Here is a 19653-nt window from a genome sequence, read left to right as displayed (position 1 = left end):
TCTAAACCACTGAACTGTCTCCATCCCCAGTGGGATTTTATTTTAAAAGCAAGATAGGGAAGGAATGAGCACCTTGCCCTAGGACTAACTACCATAAACATCAAGGTGTGCTCTAACACAGGTGGTGATCAGAGCCACCTGAACTGGAACATCCTTGTCCCATTCTCTCAGGCATCAGCTTGTTTATGCAGCCCTGGGGCTTGAACTTCTAGCCTCACCACCCCATAGCCCAAGCTCTCTCTTTTACCTTGTGTTTTTAGCAGGACGAAGTGGCCCAGGCCTTAACCTCATTATGTAGCCTACGCTGGTGTTGAACTTGCAATCTTTCTCTCTCAATCTCCTTCGTAGCTTGGATTGCAGGCCTATTCCACAAGGTCAGCTCCAGATGTCAGTTTCTTTTTAGAATAAGTCCGTTGCTCTGTTGATGTAGCAGTCATCCAGGTAGGGGTAAGGATAGACAATCCATCTAAATGGAGCCCTTTGGAAGAAATTGCAGGATGTTGGGCAACGAATTTTTCACAGGGCAGCTAGTTCTAGACTGTCCATTGGTGTTAATGGTTCTGGGATGACAGCAAGACCTTAAAATAAAGGACTGTTGTGGTGGGACATGGGCGGGGGTGGGGGGAGACATGGGAGGAACATAGATGTGGCCACATGGGTGGGGGATGTGGGCAGTGGGACATGGGTGGGGGCTATGGGTGGGGGGCATGGAGGACATGGGCGGAAGATAAATGGGGAGACACGAATTCGAGAAGGGATGTGAGTTGGGGCGATATGTGTGGGAAGGGACATGGGTGGGTAAGCACATGGGTCGTGGGAGTTCAGGCAGAACAGAGGCCCGAGAGGAGGGCGTGGTGTTTTCACAGGGAGGTCTCCACTGTTCTCATTTCTGGCCGGGAGCTGCCAAACTTTCTGCACTTCCTAACTTGGTAGTTTGTGCCATGGCTCTTTATAAAAATCTGAACCAAAAGAGCAGGTGAAGGATACTCTCCATGGGTTGTAGGTACTCAGGCCCCGGGAGGGAACCATCCCAGTGGGGCTGGAGGACGATGAATGCTCGTGGCTATTTCACAAGCACCGTGCTTCACCTGTTATGAAACTTAGGCACACTTCATAAAAGCCTCGCTCCTCACTTCCTCTAAACTATTTTTCTTGTTTTCAAATATCTTCATACGATGATTTTAAGAAGGATTTAGAAAAAGGGTAAATACATCCTTAAGCATGTCCTACCAGTATGTAGCATCACCACTGGCCGAAACAGGAATAGCTTTCCTTTTAGAAACACCAGCATTTGAACAAATGACGTTTATGGTTAGGGCTTCCTGGCCTTCCTTCCTCTCTGAGATAGACTGACTGGCATGTGGCACGGCCTGGCCTCAAACTCTTTATCTAGCAGAGGATGGCCTTGAAGTCCTGATCCTCCTGACTCCATCTACCAAATTCTGGGAGTACAGGTGTTTACCACCACACCTGGCACACGTCTCCTTTACAATAAGGCTGTCCGTAAGTTCAAAGCAAAACTCTTGGAAAGTTAGAGGTTTCATAGGTGACCTTAAGTCACAGTAGCCCTCTATGGTACATATTTCATTCACTTATTCTGTCTTTGAAATTTAGTTACTGAATGTCTATTGTGTGCTTCTTACTATTGGTGCCTTGAACACACACAGAATGGGTGCTCTCTAAAGACAAGCCCTTGCCTGTCATGTCTCCCTTGCCTGGAACCCTTCTTAGTACATTGGAGGTGCTCAATGACTATTGGTTAGATCAGTAAATAGTCCTTATAGAGCTGAATATTAAATTTCCTTTTCTCCAAACAACATACATAGTCATCTCCTACTTTTTGAGAAGGTGGCTTCTTGTTCCAGAGCCTCACTGAGAAGTCCAGAATTTTTATCTGTTCTGGGTCAGAAATGATTGACAGGGCTGGTGGCCAGTCAGAACTCCCTTACTCCCCTGGAGGTGGGCTTGAAGAACAGGTCTAGCTTTGCTCTTTTCCCGCTTTGTGTTTTGAAGTTCTGGGGAAAGGGAAGGATTCTACACTTAAAGTATTTAGAAGGAGAACAGGTTTTTCTCGACATCTTCTCATGCATGCATATAGTTTTGAAATGAGAATCTCACTGTGTTGCCCAGGTTGGTCTTGAACTTCTGAGATCAAGTGAGCCTTCTGCCTTGGCCCCATGAGTACTAGCATAACAGGCACGCAGCGCCACCATATCTGACTTTCTCTTTCTCTCTGCCTTTAGTAACAGTATTAATCAGTAAGCTGTCATATTTGGGGGACAAAAGTTGCCCATTGTCGACTTCCTTTGTAACAACGACGTGAAAGTCATCATTCTAGAGAGAAGCCCACAGGTCTTGCTGTGACTGATTTGTTCAAAACTAGTTTACCATCCAATTTATTTCCATCTCTTTTTCCTCAGGGAGAGGGGGAAAATCATTAAACACATGATGATTGCCAGGAGGCTTTTTGCTTATAATGATGAGATTGGGCACAAGTCCCCTAGGATAGAGAGTGATTTAAATTTACACTTTCCTAGGAAGTCTTTAATAGCCAGAGTGAGTTCAGGGATTAATGTTCAGATTTCAGTCATTTTTGCTGTGGTCTTTGTCACTTATCACAGTTGTTAAGGATTAGCACCCCTGGGACCGCAGATAAATCCTATGTGGCCTTTCTCAGGAACAGTTCTATTAATTCTAGTGTTTCCTTTTTCTAGATGCAAATTCAGGAAACCATTGGGGAGAGAAATTATCTCGACCAGATGCCAGCTTTCTCCCTGCCGGCTGAGGAAGAATCTTCATTCACTGGGACCACAACAAATTTTGTCTCCAACTTGAGTGAGATCAACAAGGAAAATGCGTCATTGGCTCGATACCTGGACCTGGAAAGCTGTCCTCAAGGGCCCCAGCAGGAAGCTGGACAAAACAGAGAAGGCAACAGGCCTGGTGATCTCTGGGCAGAACCAGCACGTGAACTGAGTCCCCTAGAAGGCAGCGAGGAAGAACTGTCCCAGGTTGGACCTTCAGCACATCTCCCTTGGGGTGACAGTACCCACTGCAGGGAGCCAGAGGCTCTCTCTGCCGCCTTCTCTCAGCCCACTGCCCCCTCCCTCCTCCTGGAAAATGTGGGCAGTGGGTCAAGGGACAGAGAAGTTGCTCATGTGATGGGGTGTTTTGAAGCCGGTGACCAAGAAACATGTTATGCTACCATGGATCTTCCCGTTGGAGCACGGGTTGATAAATATTTGCCTCAAGAAATTTGCCCCGTGGACTTGGAACCGACAGAAGGTCAAAGCAAAGTGTGTGATTTATGTTCTCTGGACAAGACGCTGGCCATTCCTCAGACACGAGGTTCTGAGTCTCCACACTCCCCAGATGAGTGCGGCAGGGATGGATTGCCGGCGGAGTGCCCACTCTCTCACGGCGCCTTCACCTGGAACACGTCACAGGGGACCAGCGAAGGCGCTGCGGGGGCACCTCCAGCCGATGCGGGGAACTCTCCCTCCATCTTCTCTTCCACCGTACCCTACAACTTCGGAGGGCTTGGGGAGACACAGCCCCTTTGCTCTGAGAAGAACTCCTTTGGGGACGTTAATGAAGGAGGCTGGGAAAGCTCCAGTCTTGGTGTTCCAGTCGCCATGGACGCTCTTGCCGGCTACAGTGCAGTAGGAGGATGCCCCAAAGAGCGGTCAACAGACTCAGCTGCTGATGTTGATTGCCATCAGGTGACCCGGGAGACCGAGGACCCGTTAGCGGATGCCCCCAAAGTCCATGCAATCACATGCCACACTGTTTCAGTTCTTGAGGACGGCAACCCTGTGGATGATGCTGACCAGGCCTCATGTGAGGCACACGAGGAAAATAATTTCCATTCTCTTTCCAGTATACACTCAGGCCATTCTTTAAGCAGCTCCACAAGTGAAGTAACCAGGGAGATGCTTATCCCAGCGCCCAGTATTCCAGGAGCTCATGGCCACTTCTCACTGCCCGAAGGACAGGGTCTGTGGAGCGCTTCCTTTCAGACTGATAGCCAGCCTGGACATAGTAAGAGCCAGACAGTGGAAGGAGCCCACAGCGGGGGCCTTGAAGAAGACTTTCAGGAAAAGGGAAGTGAAAGAAAACAGTGCATCCAACCACAGAGCACATCCCACCAGTGTCCTCTTTCTGCAAATGATTTCCAAGAAATTTTGCCCCTGGTATCTGCCAGGCAACAGGAGTCCACTGTGGAACCCTTCGAGCACTCCCTAGCATATTCCGGGGAAGACACCGGGTGTAGCCCGGACCCAAGGACCAGTGTCTCAGTGGCGGCTGAGAAGACTATGGAAGACAATAGCCGGTCGCTAAGCAATGTTCCATCTCTCCCTGACATCCTCCCTGAAGAAAAAGAAGACATTGGACTGGGAGGTTGGGCTGTGGGCAGCAAGGTGAAGATCATAACGCTGGAAGATCCTGTTTATGAAACCTGGCCACCAGAACAAGTGACACATTTTGGGTACAAGGAGGCAGAAGTGGGTCTCACAGTCCCTGGTAGGGGCTGGGCTCTGTCTGACATCCTAAGAGCAGGAGCTACCAGGCCTGAGCCAGGTGCCTTGGGAGTAGCAGCATGGGCTCCCAGCCCTCAGGCTGACACTTTCACAGCCCTTACGGCCAACAGGGACCCCTGTGCAGGTGATACATCGGCCAGACACGCCTATTTCGGCAGTCTGTCTTCCCAGTGTCCGGGACAAACCAGACTCCTGGAGTCATCTGTAGATCCTGTGGAGGAAGAGAGGCCAGACATCACAGCCTCTCCACCAGAGGCTTCCGAAAGTGGAGAGATGGTGAGTGTTGAAACCGTGAATGAAGAACAGGAAGAAAATCAGGGCAAGCTGTGTCAGCCCGCCTTTGTCGACCTCTCTGTGAACTTCCCTAGCATCCTGGAGTCCTCTGTGGATCCCATTGATGATAGAAGTAAGACGGAGTGTGTCTGGTCTGAGAAGCCAGAGCCCTCTGACTCCGACACAGAAGGGAACGGATCCACCCACGGAAACACATGTCAGAGGGCAGACATCCAACCTGCTACCCTGCAGGTCCCACATCCCCAGAACAGTGGGGAAATCATTCCAAACGAAAGCACAACCAACCACAATCAGGCAGACCGTGAGCAAGCAGATGCCAGACAAAGCGAGGCTAAGAACGCAAAAGGAGAGGCCCAGTCTGCGGTTGGCCAAGCCCAAGGTCCTGGGGAAGAGAGACAGGGAGTTCCAAGTGTATGCAAGACGAGCCAGATAGAAGATGGTAATGACAGAAGCCTAGGAGAGGCCGGGCAGATGAGAAAGGACAAGGCTGAATTCATTTCCCCCATGCCACCTCTTTCTAGTCTCGTAGGAATGACTCCTACATCTGTCAAGGTTGATCCCAATGACTCCACGGGCCACATTTATGGTGGATCTGAGCTCAGAAATCACCAAGATGAACCTCCTATGTGGAAGGAAAAAGGAACCATTGAGAGCGCATGTGGGAAACATGTGCCCTCTTCAAGTGATCTCACACGGACACCTTGTACTTCGTCTCCCAAAGGAAATGTCACACGCTTGTCACTAAGCCGTGACATTGAGGAACTGAAATCAGAGGAGCTCCAAATTGCAGAAACCAAACCCCTAAACTCATCCGACTCCCCAACAAAGACCTTGGCTTTCATTTCAGGAGAATGTGAGTCAGAGAAAGCCCCTGAAGGCTTATTACTTAAGGACCTGTGTCAAAAGGGCTCCACCCTGGAGAGCAGGAAAAAGTCCAGAGAGGAACAGCAGAAGCGTGTGGTGGCCCCGACCAGCAAGGCACCTGGGGCCCAATCAGCGATGGCCGGGCCAGAGGGGGACAAGAAAAAACAAGAGGGGAGCGGGCATTTAGCGGCAGGGGTGAAGAAGAAAATTCTATCCAGGGTCGCAGCCCTGAGACTGAGACTGGAGGAGAAGGAAAATCTGAGGAAGAACTCCGTTCTGAAGAAAACGCCCAAGTTAGAAAAGTCCCTGTCCCGCACTGACGAGAAAAGAGACCCCACAAAGGCCCCTTGCAAAGCACAAGGGAAAGGTGAGGCCTTGCCGCTTTTAGCATTGTCGAAGGGCTAGGCACGAGGCTCCCATGTCCCTCTGAGTCCTTGTCAGCTCAGGTGAGCATCTGGTGGGTGTGGATGTCACGACTGTGGCCAAGTGTCCCACGGTTCTCAAATTCGGGCAGGTACCAGCTCACTGGTAAGCTCGCTCAAATGCACCACCACAGTTTCTGATGTTGTGTGTGTGTGTGGGGGGGGGGAGGTCCTCAAAAATCTGCACTTGTACCCAGTTCCCAGGTAACTTGGCAGAAGATGCACACCCGAGAACCCCTCGTCCAGGCTGCCTGCTGGTGTGTTTGATGGAGGGGGTGTGTCGAAGATGCTTTGTGGCTTAGTTATCCCCCTTAAAAATCTCCTTTAAAAGATGAACAGGGCCGGGCGGTGGTGGCGCATGCCTTTAATCCCAGCACTCGGGAGGCAGAGGCAGGCGGATCTCTGTGAGTTCGAGGCCAGCCTGGTCTCCAAAGCGAGTACCAGGAAAGGCGCAAAGCTACACAGAGAAACCCTGTCTCGAAAAACCAAAAAAAACAAAACAAAACAAAACAAAAAAAACAAACAAAAAAAAAAAGATGAACAGAGGCATGGGGGATGTAGCACATCTGTAAAACTAAAAGGACCACACACTGTGCAGGGTCCATAAAGAAATATTTCAGCACAATTAGAGATTTTCTCCTTTAATTGTTAATTGCGCCCCCCACACACACACATTAAGCATAACTTAAGGGAACCTTGATTTTTCTTCCAAATTTAAATATAATATTTCTTCCCAAGTCTCTCCAGTACCTGAATCTACCCTGGTTTTAGTCCCTTTAGCCTCAAAGATTTTGGCGTCATTCCTTCTGTTCTGTCTAAGGGACTGTTCAACCATGCCCATCCCACAGCCCCCAAACAACTGCATTCTTCTGGGCTTGTCCCTTCCCATGCTGCCTGGCAACAGAAGTCTGAAGAGAAGATGCCATGGGAGTCACTGGAATGCTGGGTGCTGGAGCAGAAGGCTCCCCCACTGCTGATTGGAGGAGAGTTTTCTCCATTCTTAACCTGAGTGCCTGATCTGGAGGCTGAGGTTTCCTATGCCCAGCCTTTAACCCCTGTTACAGAAAGGGTTAGAGACACATTGTCATCTGCCAGGGTACAGACACACCCAGTCAAGTTCTTAGTGCATACATTTTATTATTTAGAGACACGATCTGATGTATCCCAGGATGCCCCATCACATCCCACTTATGTGGTGATCAAAATGGAACCCGGGAGGTAGTGCATGCTAGGCACAAACTCTATTGACTGAACTATACCCCTAGCCCTTGCCCTTTCTCCATATGTTTTAAGCATATCTAGAGAGAATGAAGCCATGTGTTTAAAGTCTCAGCAGTGATTTCAGAGCCAGGTGTGGTGATACACACCTGTAATCCCAGCTCCTGGGAGGCCAAGGCAGAAGGATGGGGAGTTTGAGGTAAGCTTGAGTATAAAGTGAGTTGAAGGCCAGCCTGGGCTACATAGTGAGGCTCTGTTTCAAAACAACAACAGAATGTTTCAGTCCAGAAAGAAACAATTCACCAGGTGTTCTCATCCATAGTTTTTCAAGTTACACAGAGGCCCTGGGGTGGCGACCAAGACCGTGAAGGCCATGGAGAGGCAGATTCAATGTTAAGGTTTCTGCAGGTGTTTGCTGTTTGACTTTTCCTAGGGACACATGAATAAACGTCTGTTCATCCCAGATAAGGCATGGATGCCAGACCAAAGAAATGGTTCCACTCAAGTCTGGTGAGCCAATGCATTGACTGATTGTACTCAAGTCTGGTGAGCCAATGCATTGACTGATTGTACTCAAGTCTGGTGAGCCAATGTGTTGACTGGAATTACAGCAGAGTGGACAGGGGATTACTCATAGGCACATGATGTCTCAAAGCTGAGTCCCGGCAGGTCCCTGCATTGACTTGCAGTCAGCTCCCGGGCTTCCTTCCCCAACTTTTATCACAGTTATACAACCTTTGGGATGGGGTCCTGAGATTCTTGAAAGTTCCCAAAGTTTCCCAGACTTGTGGGTTTGCCTTGTTTCTGGAAATAAGTTTCACTGACTTCAATTCAGAAGAAACAGCAACACGATGGTGTTTGTGTTGCTGTGTGAGGGGCAGAGGTTAGAGGTCAGACGACTTGGCTTGGAGTCTGGTTTCTGCCAGGAACTGAGAGGCCTTGACAGATGCCTTCTCCTCTGGAGCCTCCTTCCCTTCACCTGTGGACTGGGGGCGCTAACGACAGGACTCATCCTACATAAGAATGGAAAGCTATAGGAAAGAAATGCCGGACTTAGGGCACAGTGGAAGAACTTAGTTCAGACACGAGGTCACTGACACCACAAGGTTGATGTCACATTAGAAAGAAGAGCAGTTCTTAGCTGTCCCCCCACAAAGAATATGGTTCTTACAGAGGTGTGGGATCATCAGGTCTGAGGAAGTGGAGACCCTCACCTGACTTCCTATGGAGCCCTCAGTGCAGAGGAAGCTTCGGGAAGATCTGCTCACATCTGAGCAGGGCTTTACCTGGTCCCTTTCCAGCTGGGAAGGGTCAACAGAAGGTCAGCCTCTGCCCTGTTGAGTGGCAATTTCCTTTGCAGGGAAGGAGACTGCTATGTGAAACATTGGCGCTCACTGTCTTAAGCTCCCAGCTCCCGTCCTATCTGCAAACGAAACCCAGGCCCCTACCTGATTTGGTGGCTGACTAAAGACATGTTGTTTTTATGTGCTGACCCCAATTATCTGTGATGATTAGTGTGTTTCCTTAGTAAGCACCTGCTGTGCTCACTAGTCCATGAGTCAATACACAGATGAGGATCGGTGACCTGGAAAATGACTTACTACTATGGGATGGTTGCTTCCATAAGCTCTGCCCTTGACAAGACCTGCTTTTTCCTTTTTTTTTTTTAACTAATTAGCTCTAATTACCATATATGAACGTCTATCAGTGACTGATACCTTTAAGAATCCACTTCAGCAGTGAGCGCTCCAAAGGCCTTAGCTTAGCTTTCCCCAGTTTTTAGTTTGTTGTTGTTTAATGTGAGCACTAGGAAAATACAGCAGAAGTCTTCAGTTCTGGTGCTGGGGAAGGGGGAGGGCAGGTTTTGTAAGACCTGGGTCCTCATCTCTAGTCTGGGTGGGTCGCGTGATGCCGGGTGCTGCCTTGACCGCGTGGATCCAGAAGCCTGGTGCTCTCCTTCTGAGCAGCCCAGATTTAATGCCCTCCTCCCGGGGTGTGGCGGGATAGGAGTCGGGTGAATATGCTCAGGTGATCCCGAGAGAAGCAAAATGGATGCTGGTGTCCTTGCTTTGGTGTCCAAAGCTTAGCACAGTGGAGGCTTCCTGTACAACAGGAGACTCTTTAAAAATTACGTTTAGGGGTGTGTGTGTGTGTGTGTGTGTGTGTGTGTGTGTGTGTGTGTGTGTAAAGACAGCTCACAAAAGTCAGTTCTAGCCTTTCACCAGGTGGGTCTCCGGGATTGAACTCAGGTGCCAGCTTTGGCAGCAGGTGCCTTTACCCTGCTGGCTCTGTAGCAGGGATTTTTTTTTTTTTTTAATTGTCTTCCCTCAACCAGGCTGGGCAGAAGACAAGCTTAGTGCCATACCCCTGTGCCTTTGCTCATGGGCTGCATTTCTGCGTGTCAGCCATATGAACAGGGCCTTGGCTGGCTTCCTGTTTCCCAGAGTCCATCATTTAGCTCTGCAGCTGTTTTATGCCCTCCTCTCCATCCCACGGTATGATCAGCTCTCGTAATATTGGCAGCAATCTCACTGAGGTTCTGGTTGAGGGATGTGTGACTCAACCAGCCCGTTGCCACATCTCAGGGCCAGAGTCCGATTTTAACTTTCGTTCCGATATCTTATTATCTGTGGGGTCAAGGAAAAATTGGAAATTCATTAATGCAACATATTCAGCATAGCAAAATTCAAGGCAACCAAGTGAGTGAGGTCCTTCCGGCTGGCCTGTGGACTAGACAACATTCTGTGATGGTGTGTTCTTTCGTATTACCAACGCTGCGGATCACATTTCCCTTAATGACAGGCCTAATGAACTGTTCTCTTGACTGGGTCCCACCAGCCTCCTGTTGTTCTAATGCCTATACTGCCGCCCAGTGACTGCCCTGCCCAATTACACATTTGCTCATAAGAGTCAACTCTCGTTTTGGCTTAAACTCAGAGGCAAACCCAAATCTCAGCCCAACCTATGGGAGTCATCTTCTTACTTTTTCTGTTTCATTCAGGTAGATGGCACTTTTGCCAGTGAGGTGGATGCCAGCCACATGACTCTAGTCCACCAGACCATCTTCACAAAGACAACTGCACTGTGTGTGTGTGTTCATGTGTGTGTGAATGAATTTTATTCAGTAATTTATTATTGAATTGTCTTTTACATTTAGCGGACTTAACCTCACTTACCTTGATAATGCAGATTTCATTCCACTCTCAAATTGCCACCTCTGATTTTGATCAGGTAACTGTTTAACAGCATCTTATTTGGGCCAAACCCTATGGACTAGGCTTCTATAATCTGCTAGATCTTTCTTCCTTTAAAGAAAAAACATTTTGGGCCAAAGAGCACTTGTTGCTTTTGCAGAGGACCCAGGTTCGATTCCCAGCATTCACATGGAAGCTCACAAGTATCTATAACTCCAGTTCCAGGGAATCTGATGCCCTCTTCTGACCTCTGCAGACACCAGGTGCTCATATATACTTGCAGGCAGAAACACTCATGCATATGACGTTAAATAAATCTAAATTAAAAACAAAAAATAGCTCAAGTTCTATTTTGCCATGGGCGTTATAGACCTCTGGAATTTAAGTAATGAGAAGCAAGTGCTTTCTTTTAGAATGGTTCATTTGGTTTCCTGCTGTTATGTTTGAGCCAGCCACATCTCCTCTCAGACACTTGGTTGCTTCATTCATAAGTTCAGGACGTTCTCTGTGACTCTCAGGATTGTTGCAGATAATTAACTGAGATGAAACGTGAAAGTCTTTTGCCCACACTAACCTGCAAATGTGTTTCTAGCTCCAGTATTGCTGAAGAAGATCCAGGCCGAGATGGCTCCCGACCACTCTGGAAATGTGAAGCTGAGCTGCCAGTTTGCGGAAATTCACGAAGATTCTACCATCTGGTGGACAAAAGATTCGAAGTCAATAGCCCAGGTCAAGAGAAGGTGGGACACTTGTCCTCCCCGAATTTCCACACTTACTGTTTGTCTGTTTCTTATTGTGACTGTCAAAGAAAATGATAAGAGGAAATGAGAGGCAAGTTGAAGCAGAGATTCCATATCCAACATCTGTTATGATTTGGATATGAAGCACACAACCCCACCCCCCCACCCCCCCCACCCACCCTACCCCCCACCTCCCCCCCCACCCCCCCACCCCGCCCCAGGCTCATGAGCTAAAGGCTTGATTGACAGATGATGGGCTTTGGGGAACCAATTAGAACATGAGTGCTCTGACTTCACTGGCCAATCCGCTGATGGCTTCACAACTTGATGGCATTACTGGGAGGTGCTGGAAACTAGGATGTGAGGCTTGTTTGAAGCAGGTTATCTGGGGTGTACCTTTGAAGGGTGTGTCTCATCTGTGGCTCTCGTCTGTCTGTTTCCTGGATGCCACCAAGTGAGAACTTTTATCCTCTATGTCCTTCTTCCATGAAATAGGCCTAGAAACATGGCGTCCACTGGCCATGGATGAAACCTTGAGTCAGAAAGAAGTCTTTCCTCACTTTAAATAGTCTATGTCAGATATTTCTGTCCCAGTGAAGAAAGGCTAACATGATATTCAAGAGGAAGAGTGGAGCCCAGCTGTCCGGACAGGGAACATGGTGGCTGGTTTTTGCTTCAGCTCTGCCGCCTTTGAGTTGTGTATTCCTAGGAACTGACAGACTGGTTACCGTTCTTAAAGTCAGGATACATACAGAATAATGTTCTAGTGTGAAGCTCTGTGGGCCTATGGTTACAAAACGCTGGAACTCTTACTTATGGGTGCTTTCTGATTCAATGCTCCCCATTAATCTAACAAAGATCAAACAGAGCTAAGGAGAATCAACAGAGGGGAAAAGCCAGAAGGTCCCAGAACAGAAATGCTTTTGAGGAAGACAAACAGCCTCCCTTAAGATAGAGCATTTTATATCCGGGTACTTAAGATGTCACAGGAATCAGAGGAGGAGGTGAGTGTGAGGATCATTGCCCAAACATCTGATGTAAGTCAACCCCACTCAGCTCCCTAAATCAGCCCTGGTAATGAATGAACGCTTGTTTAAAAAAACAAAAACAAAAAAAAACAAAAAAACCACTAGTGAAGTCCAGGTTCGTCTGGCAAGTCCTTGAAACAACTCAATGGAGATCAGCATAATTTAAGCAGCTCCCAGAAACTTCTTTCTGCCAGAGAGGCCTCGGGTCAGGTCCCCAAGTCCTATCCCTTTAATCCCAACAGAAATAGGCTGAAAAGGTAGAAAATACAAACCCCTATATCCAATCAAATACTCATGCTTGGAATGAGTGTCTGGAAATTATTTCTCGAATGTTCCCATTACCCTGCCTGTCTTGTGCATGACTTAAAAACAATTAAAATAGCAAGGAAGTGCTTTGATTTTTAAATCATGGCAGCTCCCTAGAGCTTTATTTTTAAATTGCTCATTATTGATTTTAATTCTTTTCTGAAACTGTCAGTCAAGAACAATGATCTGGCACGTCCAGCAATTTTTAAAGAACTGTTCCTGTTCTAGGCTCGGATTAGTGTTTGCGCTATCCAGGTCTTTTTGCATATAAGGAATATTTCCAAAAACCCAACCTCCCTCTAGGGAGCACACATCACTAGGGAGCACACACCACTAATAAGCACTCAAGGCCTTTAAAGTCTTGGTAACGTTTCTCTGTTTCTTCTTGGAAATGGCTTTGTTAGAACAGTTTGCTTTGTTGCTTGAGAAAGTTTCTACGTCACAACTTCCTTGTCCATAGATCATTTGCATGATTTCAGATGGGTTTTCAAATGCTTGTTAGTTCCTCCCCTCACTTCCAGTGGAGTGCTTTATTTTTATAGGTTCCTACCCGAAGCAGCGCAGTGCCTTGCGTCAGCCGGCTCTCTATCCTTCTAGTGAAATAACCCGAGATAACTAACTCATAGCGGGGCTTATTTTCTCACCATTTTAGAGGTTCCATCTAAGACTTAGCAGACCTATCACTCTGGGTCTGGGATGGGGGTTCCAGATGCCAATGAGAGGGGCCTGTGTTAGAGTAAAATGCTGACGTCATAGCTAGGAGTACAAACCTGAGAGCCACAGTCCCCCGAGAGCCACAGTCCCCCGAGAGCCACAGTCCCCCTGGAGGACATGTCCTCAATAATTTAAAAACCAATTTCTACGCCTTACCGCCTAAAGGACCCACTAGTACCACCCTGGGGACAAATTTTTAGCATATGCACTTTGTGGGGGACATTCACCACCCAAACTATAGCACTTGCAAAGGTATAGATTTCAAAGAGTTGAACTCTCTCAGAGGTGACCTGAACCTGTAGCAAAGGTCTTAAACTCACCACATGAGAAAGGAATAAATAAGATGGCAAAACTGTTCAAATGGGCATCTGAAGAACGAAGATGTAAATAGCCAATAAGGCAAAGAGATATATAAAATATATTTTCAAATAAATATAAAACCAGCTTATGTTTTACAGGCACTAAACTTGGGAGTTACCCTTTCTTCTGCACAGAAACCTTCAAGTCAATACATGACTCAAAACTGTCTGGATGGATCATTTTATTGTTTGTTTTTGTTTTATGAGATGGGATCTCACTAGTTGCCCAGGCTAGCCCTGAACTTGTAGTCCTCCTGTTTCAACCTCCTTCATAGTTGATAGTACAGGCATGTGCCACTGCCGGAGCTGGATGTGTTCTATTTTAAATAAGAAACAGCAAGGGCAAGCATAGGGGCAATCTCCTATAAGCAAAGTAACCTTGTGGTGAGCCTACCAGGGACACGCAATCACCTCTGTCCAAGTTTTAGGTAATTTCCTTAACAGGCTACAGTTTGGAAGTTTCTTGTGACCAGGGCAAGACTTGTAGACCCTGGAGACACCACGAAAAAAGAATGCAGTAGCATGCACTGTGTGTGTGTTTGTGCGTGTGTGTGTGTGTGTGTGTGTGTGTGTGTGTGTGTGTGTGTGTGTGTGTGTGAGTGATGTGTCTTGAAAGCTCCCTGGAGCTTTCAAGTTGGCGGTCTCTAAGGCTGTTGTGGCCGTTCAGACTTTTTTGGCCACTAGGAACAGACTCTTCTCTCTGGAAAAATAGGCACTTGAGAATGTCATGAGATTTTTGAAAGAAGTGTTGTACACAGGGAGTGGTCCAGCTGATGGCTGGGCAAGGTCTTACTGTTGGACTCCAGACAACAATGAGCTGGATGCTGCTGAAGGTACATCCCCATCAAATGATCATGGGGAGGGAAAAGCGAGGACTGTTCAAACCAGCTTGGGTACTGAGTGGATGCTGCCAGCTGCCCCTGGGTCCTTGGGAATGAGGTTGGGTAATCTCTGAGGAGTCTCTGGGTTAGGCTTCTCTCCTTCCAGCCAGTTTCACCTTTGGCTGTGTTCTTCTGGTCACACTCTTGGTATAGACGTCTTTGACATTTGTTTTCAGAGCTGAGCATCTTCTGTTCAGCCTTGGCTGCATGTAGCCCTGATGTCCTAAAGACAGAGAAATTCCTTCCCTATAGAATATAGGATAAGGACTCAGATTTCCTCTGTGGCTCAAAGATACAAGATCCTCTTTTACTTTCCATAGTGACATTGCCATATCTCCTCTGGGTTAATGACTGCTTTTCTTCCATATCACTGAATCCCCGTGACTAAACACATAACTGCCCTCTTGGGACACAAAGAAGTGGTTTTCCTTCATGGAGGAAGTCCATTGACACAAACAAACCCCACCTTCATGACTCACATCCAAGGTGAGGCCTTTTGTTAGAGACTCGAATGCCTGGTGTCTGCTACTCTCCATATTCCAGTTAATAAGAGACCTTGCTCCTTCTGGGTTCACACACCGGAAGCTGAGGGTGCAGCTAAGTAATGTGTCCAAGATCCACCACACGATTGGAATCCAGGCCCTTCTTACGTCTCAGCATTTTTTTCGCCAGAAGGAACTGAGGCAATGAGAGAAGGCAGCAAGTCAGATGAGGTCTTCCTGAATCTGGACCAAGAACCAGAGAATTCTTGAGCTTCAGGGATGATGCTCATGGGACAATTTTCTTGAATTTAGTCCCAGCCGTTTAGGGGGATCTTAACTACCCCTTTCCATGAGTATTGCTGTGCTGGTCTATACATCCCTAGAGAGGGAGTCCCCACCACTCTCTAGGACTCCTCTGTATTTACTCTGCCAAGAAATGCTCCCCTTAGATATGGACCTGTTCCTGTCTAGTCTTAATCTTCTTCAGGTTATGTTCAAAGTCCCAAACAGAGGAAAAGGGCTATGATTTGGTGGACCTGGGTTTCAACCACTGGGCTATTCCTGGCAGTATAAATCAAAGAGTTGACATCTATCGAAGAAACAACCAACAACAAAGCCTTATGTTGAGAGAACAACTGAGACAGACCTCGATGAGGGGATGCTTGTGGTCAAACTATGAGGCAAACCCAAACGGAAGTGCACACTGTATGCAATCCTCAGGTGAGGACACAACTACCACAGTGTTTTAGTATAGTTTTGCAGCAAAGTATATTGTTTTCAATTTTCGAATAAAGACCGCAGCTCTAACCATTGACATAATTATCTCCGACTTAAGGTCAGGGATCAGAAGTTACTTGGGAAGCCAGCCTAAGGTCCAGCTCCAATCTCTTAGTGTCTTAGTTCCCTCATCATCTGTGGACTGGCAGCAGTGATTGTCGGTCTCTTACACTGTTCTGAGGATGACATGAAGATGATTTTTCATTTGCCTGATACTTAGCAAGAACAATACATTAGCTGTCACCATCATTATCATCATCATCATCATGGTCATCATCGTCATCATGCTCTTTATCCACCACACCATCAGTTTTTGTATTCATAGTAATTAGTAATTAGTATTGGGCAGGTGGATGGAGAGATAGACACAGTCACTAAAGTGTAATTATTTAAAAGTGCCCCGTGTGGTGATATATTATGTACCCCAATAAAGCTTATTTGAGGATCAGAGGACAAAGCCAGCCACTAGATTAGACATGAGGCCAGACAGTGTTGGCACACACCCTTAATCCTATCACTTGGGAGGCAGAGATCTGTCTGGATCTCTGTGAGTTCAAGGCCACACTGGAAACAGCCAGGCAGTGGTAGCACACACCTTTAATCCCAGGATTTGAGATCTCATGCCTTTGCTTAGAAAGTACACATGCCTTCAATCCCAGGAAGTGACAGGGCTGGGTGGAAAATGGTATATAAGGCATGAGGAGACAGGAACTGAGCGGCAGTTCAACTGAGACCCTCAGGGGTGAGGACTCAGAGGCTTTTAGTCTGAGGATTCCTGGAAACAGGATCGGCTGAGGAGTTGATGAGGTGAGGTTGGCTGTGGCTTGTTCTATTTCTCTCATCTTTCAGCTTTCACCCCAATATCTGGCTCCGGGTTTTTTTTTTAATTAATAAGATCATTTAGCAATTCGTGTTATAGCCCTGAACATGTTTGAAGGGAGACTGAGGCAAGAGGATTGCTTGGGGCCTGGAATTCGAGACCAACATTGTGAGATCCCCATCTCAAAACAAAATCACCTACCAAGCGGGAGCCCTCAGTTCTGAATCCTCATGTAAAGCTAGGAGCCATTTTCTTTTGCTTTTTTTTTTTTTTAATTGTATCTGTGTTTAGACTTGGATTTAGAGTCAACGATTTCTCTTATACACAGGATACCTGGATGATCAACCTAAGTCAGGTGAACTCTGAGCTATCTATGCTATCAGCAGCTCCCAGATTTTAGCATTCCAGCTCCTGCCTTTCCTGCTGTCCACCCTCCAGAACATTTCTGCGTATTCATGTTATGTGTTGGAGTAAGAATACTAAACTGAAACCAGGCAGTGGTGGTGCACACTTTTAATCCTAGCATTTGGGAGGCAGAGGCAGGCGGATCTCTGTAAGTTTGAGGCCAGCATGGTCTACAAAGTGAGTTCCAGGACAGCCAAGATATTACATAGAGAAACCCTATCTCACAAAAAAAAAAAAAAAAAAAAAAAAAAAAAACCCAAAACAAAACAAAACAAAAAAACAGAAAAAGAAAATGAAAGAAAGGAAGGAAGGCAGGCATGCAGTGATCTGCTAGGCAGTGATCCTATGTGTAAATACATTGTTTAATTAGCTGATTGGGGGAGTCGGGTCTATCAGCCAGCTCATTGGCTGAAAGCACAGGGCAGGAAGACGTTAAATCCTTCCTTCTTGAGAGCATTAGAACTTCAGAATGATGAAGCATGTGAATGTTAATGTCCCCTATTCCAGCGCAGGGGACAACTCCAGTGTTTCCTTGGCCATCGTCCAAGCTGGTCAGAAGGACCAGGGCCTCTATTACTGCTGCCTCAAGAACAGTTATGGAAAAGTCACTGCTGAGTTTAACCTCACAGCTGAAGGTAAACCTCGGCTTCTTCTCGGCTGCTCGTCAAAGCCCCGGGCCCCCACCAGCTCAGAGGGACACCCATCCTGACTCCCGTCTCTTTGTTTCCTTCTAGTTCTCAAACAGCTTTCAAGTCGCATGGAATATAGAGGTAAGTGACGTGAGCCGGCCTGTCAGAGAGTGGGATCCCCACCAAAACGCAAACCAGCTCCTTGAAGAACACTCATTGTTTGTGCACTCTTCCAACCAAGTGGAGCATCTTTCCAGAAGGGCTGCTGAAGTGCATGATAACTCGGGATCCGTTTCCATAGGTCTGGGAGGGCCATTCTCCCAGTTAGAATTTCAGTAGGTTACAAATACCTAAAAGCGTATTGTTTGTGGAAAAGATTGAACAGTAGCCATGCAGTTTGGGGAAACAGTGCAGGGAAGTTTGGACTTGAATTTTTCCTTTAGGCATAAGCCTTCCTTGCATGGACCTTTCTCGCCATTGATGCTTACATTTTGATTCTTCAATTTTCTTTTCAGTTTGCCTAGCTAAGCAGAATATAACCTTGCTTGATTGCATTCTAATGAAAAATGAAAGGTGTGTTTTGGGGCTGTCTTTCAGTATTTCTGGTGTTCTGTAGTCTAATAGTTGCTCCTGAATATCCATGAAGCTAGCCGCTAGGCCATGCACTGAGTTTCCACAGCCTGGGGCAGTCTGAGCTTGCCACGCTGTGTATTATTCCCACTAGGAAAATGACCTGTCGACCTGCACCCACCTACCTTTACCCATTGTGCTAGGAAAGTGGGCAGGCTCTCGTCTATCCAGTCTTTCAATTCTTGTGATCTAAATCACCCCCACACAATCCCTTTTTGACAAGATGTAATGTTGGCGAGAACTGCCCATAGCAGCAAGGCAGCTCCAAACACCCCTGCAGCCAGTCCTGCCTCACCACAAGCTCAGGCAACCTCTGCCACAGCACAGCACCGTTGACCGATTTCAGAAGAGATAAGCATTGATGGTTATATTGGGTGAGCGTCTGGAAGATGTGCTGTATGATATTTACAGCCAAGAAAATATCTGAGACCTCTGGAAAGCAAGACAATGGAGAGAATCAGGATATTCTAATGTCTAGTACACAGAAAACAACAGAGACTGCTGGGCGTGGTGGTTGTATCTGTGACCCCAGCTCTGGTGCGTGAGTGTGTGTGTGTGTGTGTGTGTGTGTGTGTGTGTGTGTGTGTGTGTGTGTGTCTGCTTCTGTGCATGCAGGCCAGAGGCTGCCAATGGATGTCTTACTCTACTGCTCTCCTCTAGTGTTTTGAAACAGGACTTCTCACAAACCGTTTCTTCCAGGCTGGCTGGCAAACCCCAGTGGGTCTATCTCCACCAGGCCACCCCTCCCCATGCTAGGATTACAGGCACACAGCACTTTGCTCAGGTTTTTTTGTTTTTGTTTTTGTTTTTAATGTGGGTTCTGGGAATCGAAATTCAGGTCACGCTTTGGCAGTGAACACGTCACCCACCAACTGTCTGTCTCTCCTGTCCCGTGGGCTGCTCTTAAAGCTGTGGTTTGAAAATACTCCAAGAAGAGAAAGATATTCCTGTATAACATTGTGAAATGGGATTTTCACATGCCCATGATTTATAGCTTCTTGTAAATACTCAGAAAGATTTCAGTTTTTACAACTTTGAAGAATAGAAAAGTATTTTTAAAAATGTAAACATTTTAAAATGTCAGGTGTGGGAGTACATGCCTTTAATCTCGGCATGCAGGAGGCAGACAGATCCCTGGGGCATTCAAAGCCAGCCTGGTTGACACAAGAAGTTTCAGGCCAGTCAAAGCTACACAGTAAAATCCTGTCCAAACACAAACAAAAAATCTAAATAGTCCTATTTTATTGAAAGCCATCTATTTTGTTCACTTAACAAATAAGTCTAAAAAAAAAATAAGTCTGATTTGACCATCTCTAGTTTAGGTCAATTTTGAATCAGCTCAATCTACA

At 46.9% G+C, this 19653-nt stretch overlaps 1 protein-coding gene across 1 annotated transcript in view; it reads left to right on the top strand.

Annotated features, from left to right (window-relative positions):
- The window catches only part of Alpk2 (alpha kinase 2), a 123353-nt gene that overhangs the window by 75466 nt on the left and 28234 nt on the right, over positions 1 to 19653 (top strand). Inside the window, exons 5-8 of the mRNA XM_052742327.1 lie at positions 2715 to 6066; positions 11126 to 11273; positions 17553 to 17680; positions 17780 to 17815. Coding sequence (XP_052598287.1) covers positions 2715 to 6066; positions 11126 to 11273; positions 17553 to 17680; positions 17780 to 17815 — 3664 coding nt within the window. The remainder of the gene's footprint in view (positions 1 to 2714; positions 6067 to 11125; positions 11274 to 17552; positions 17681 to 17779; positions 17816 to 19653) is intronic.

The sequence above is a fragment of the Peromyscus californicus genome, unplaced genomic scaffold (assembly GCF_007827085.1).
Source record: "Peromyscus californicus insignis strain IS unplaced genomic scaffold, ASM782708v3 Scaffold_17__1_contigs__length_78620276, whole genome shotgun sequence".
In the NCBI taxonomy this organism is placed as follows: Eukaryota; Metazoa; Chordata; class Mammalia; order Rodentia; family Cricetidae; genus Peromyscus; species Peromyscus californicus.
Note: the sequence above shows the minus strand (reverse complement) of the source record. Positions and strands in the feature narration are given on the sequence as shown.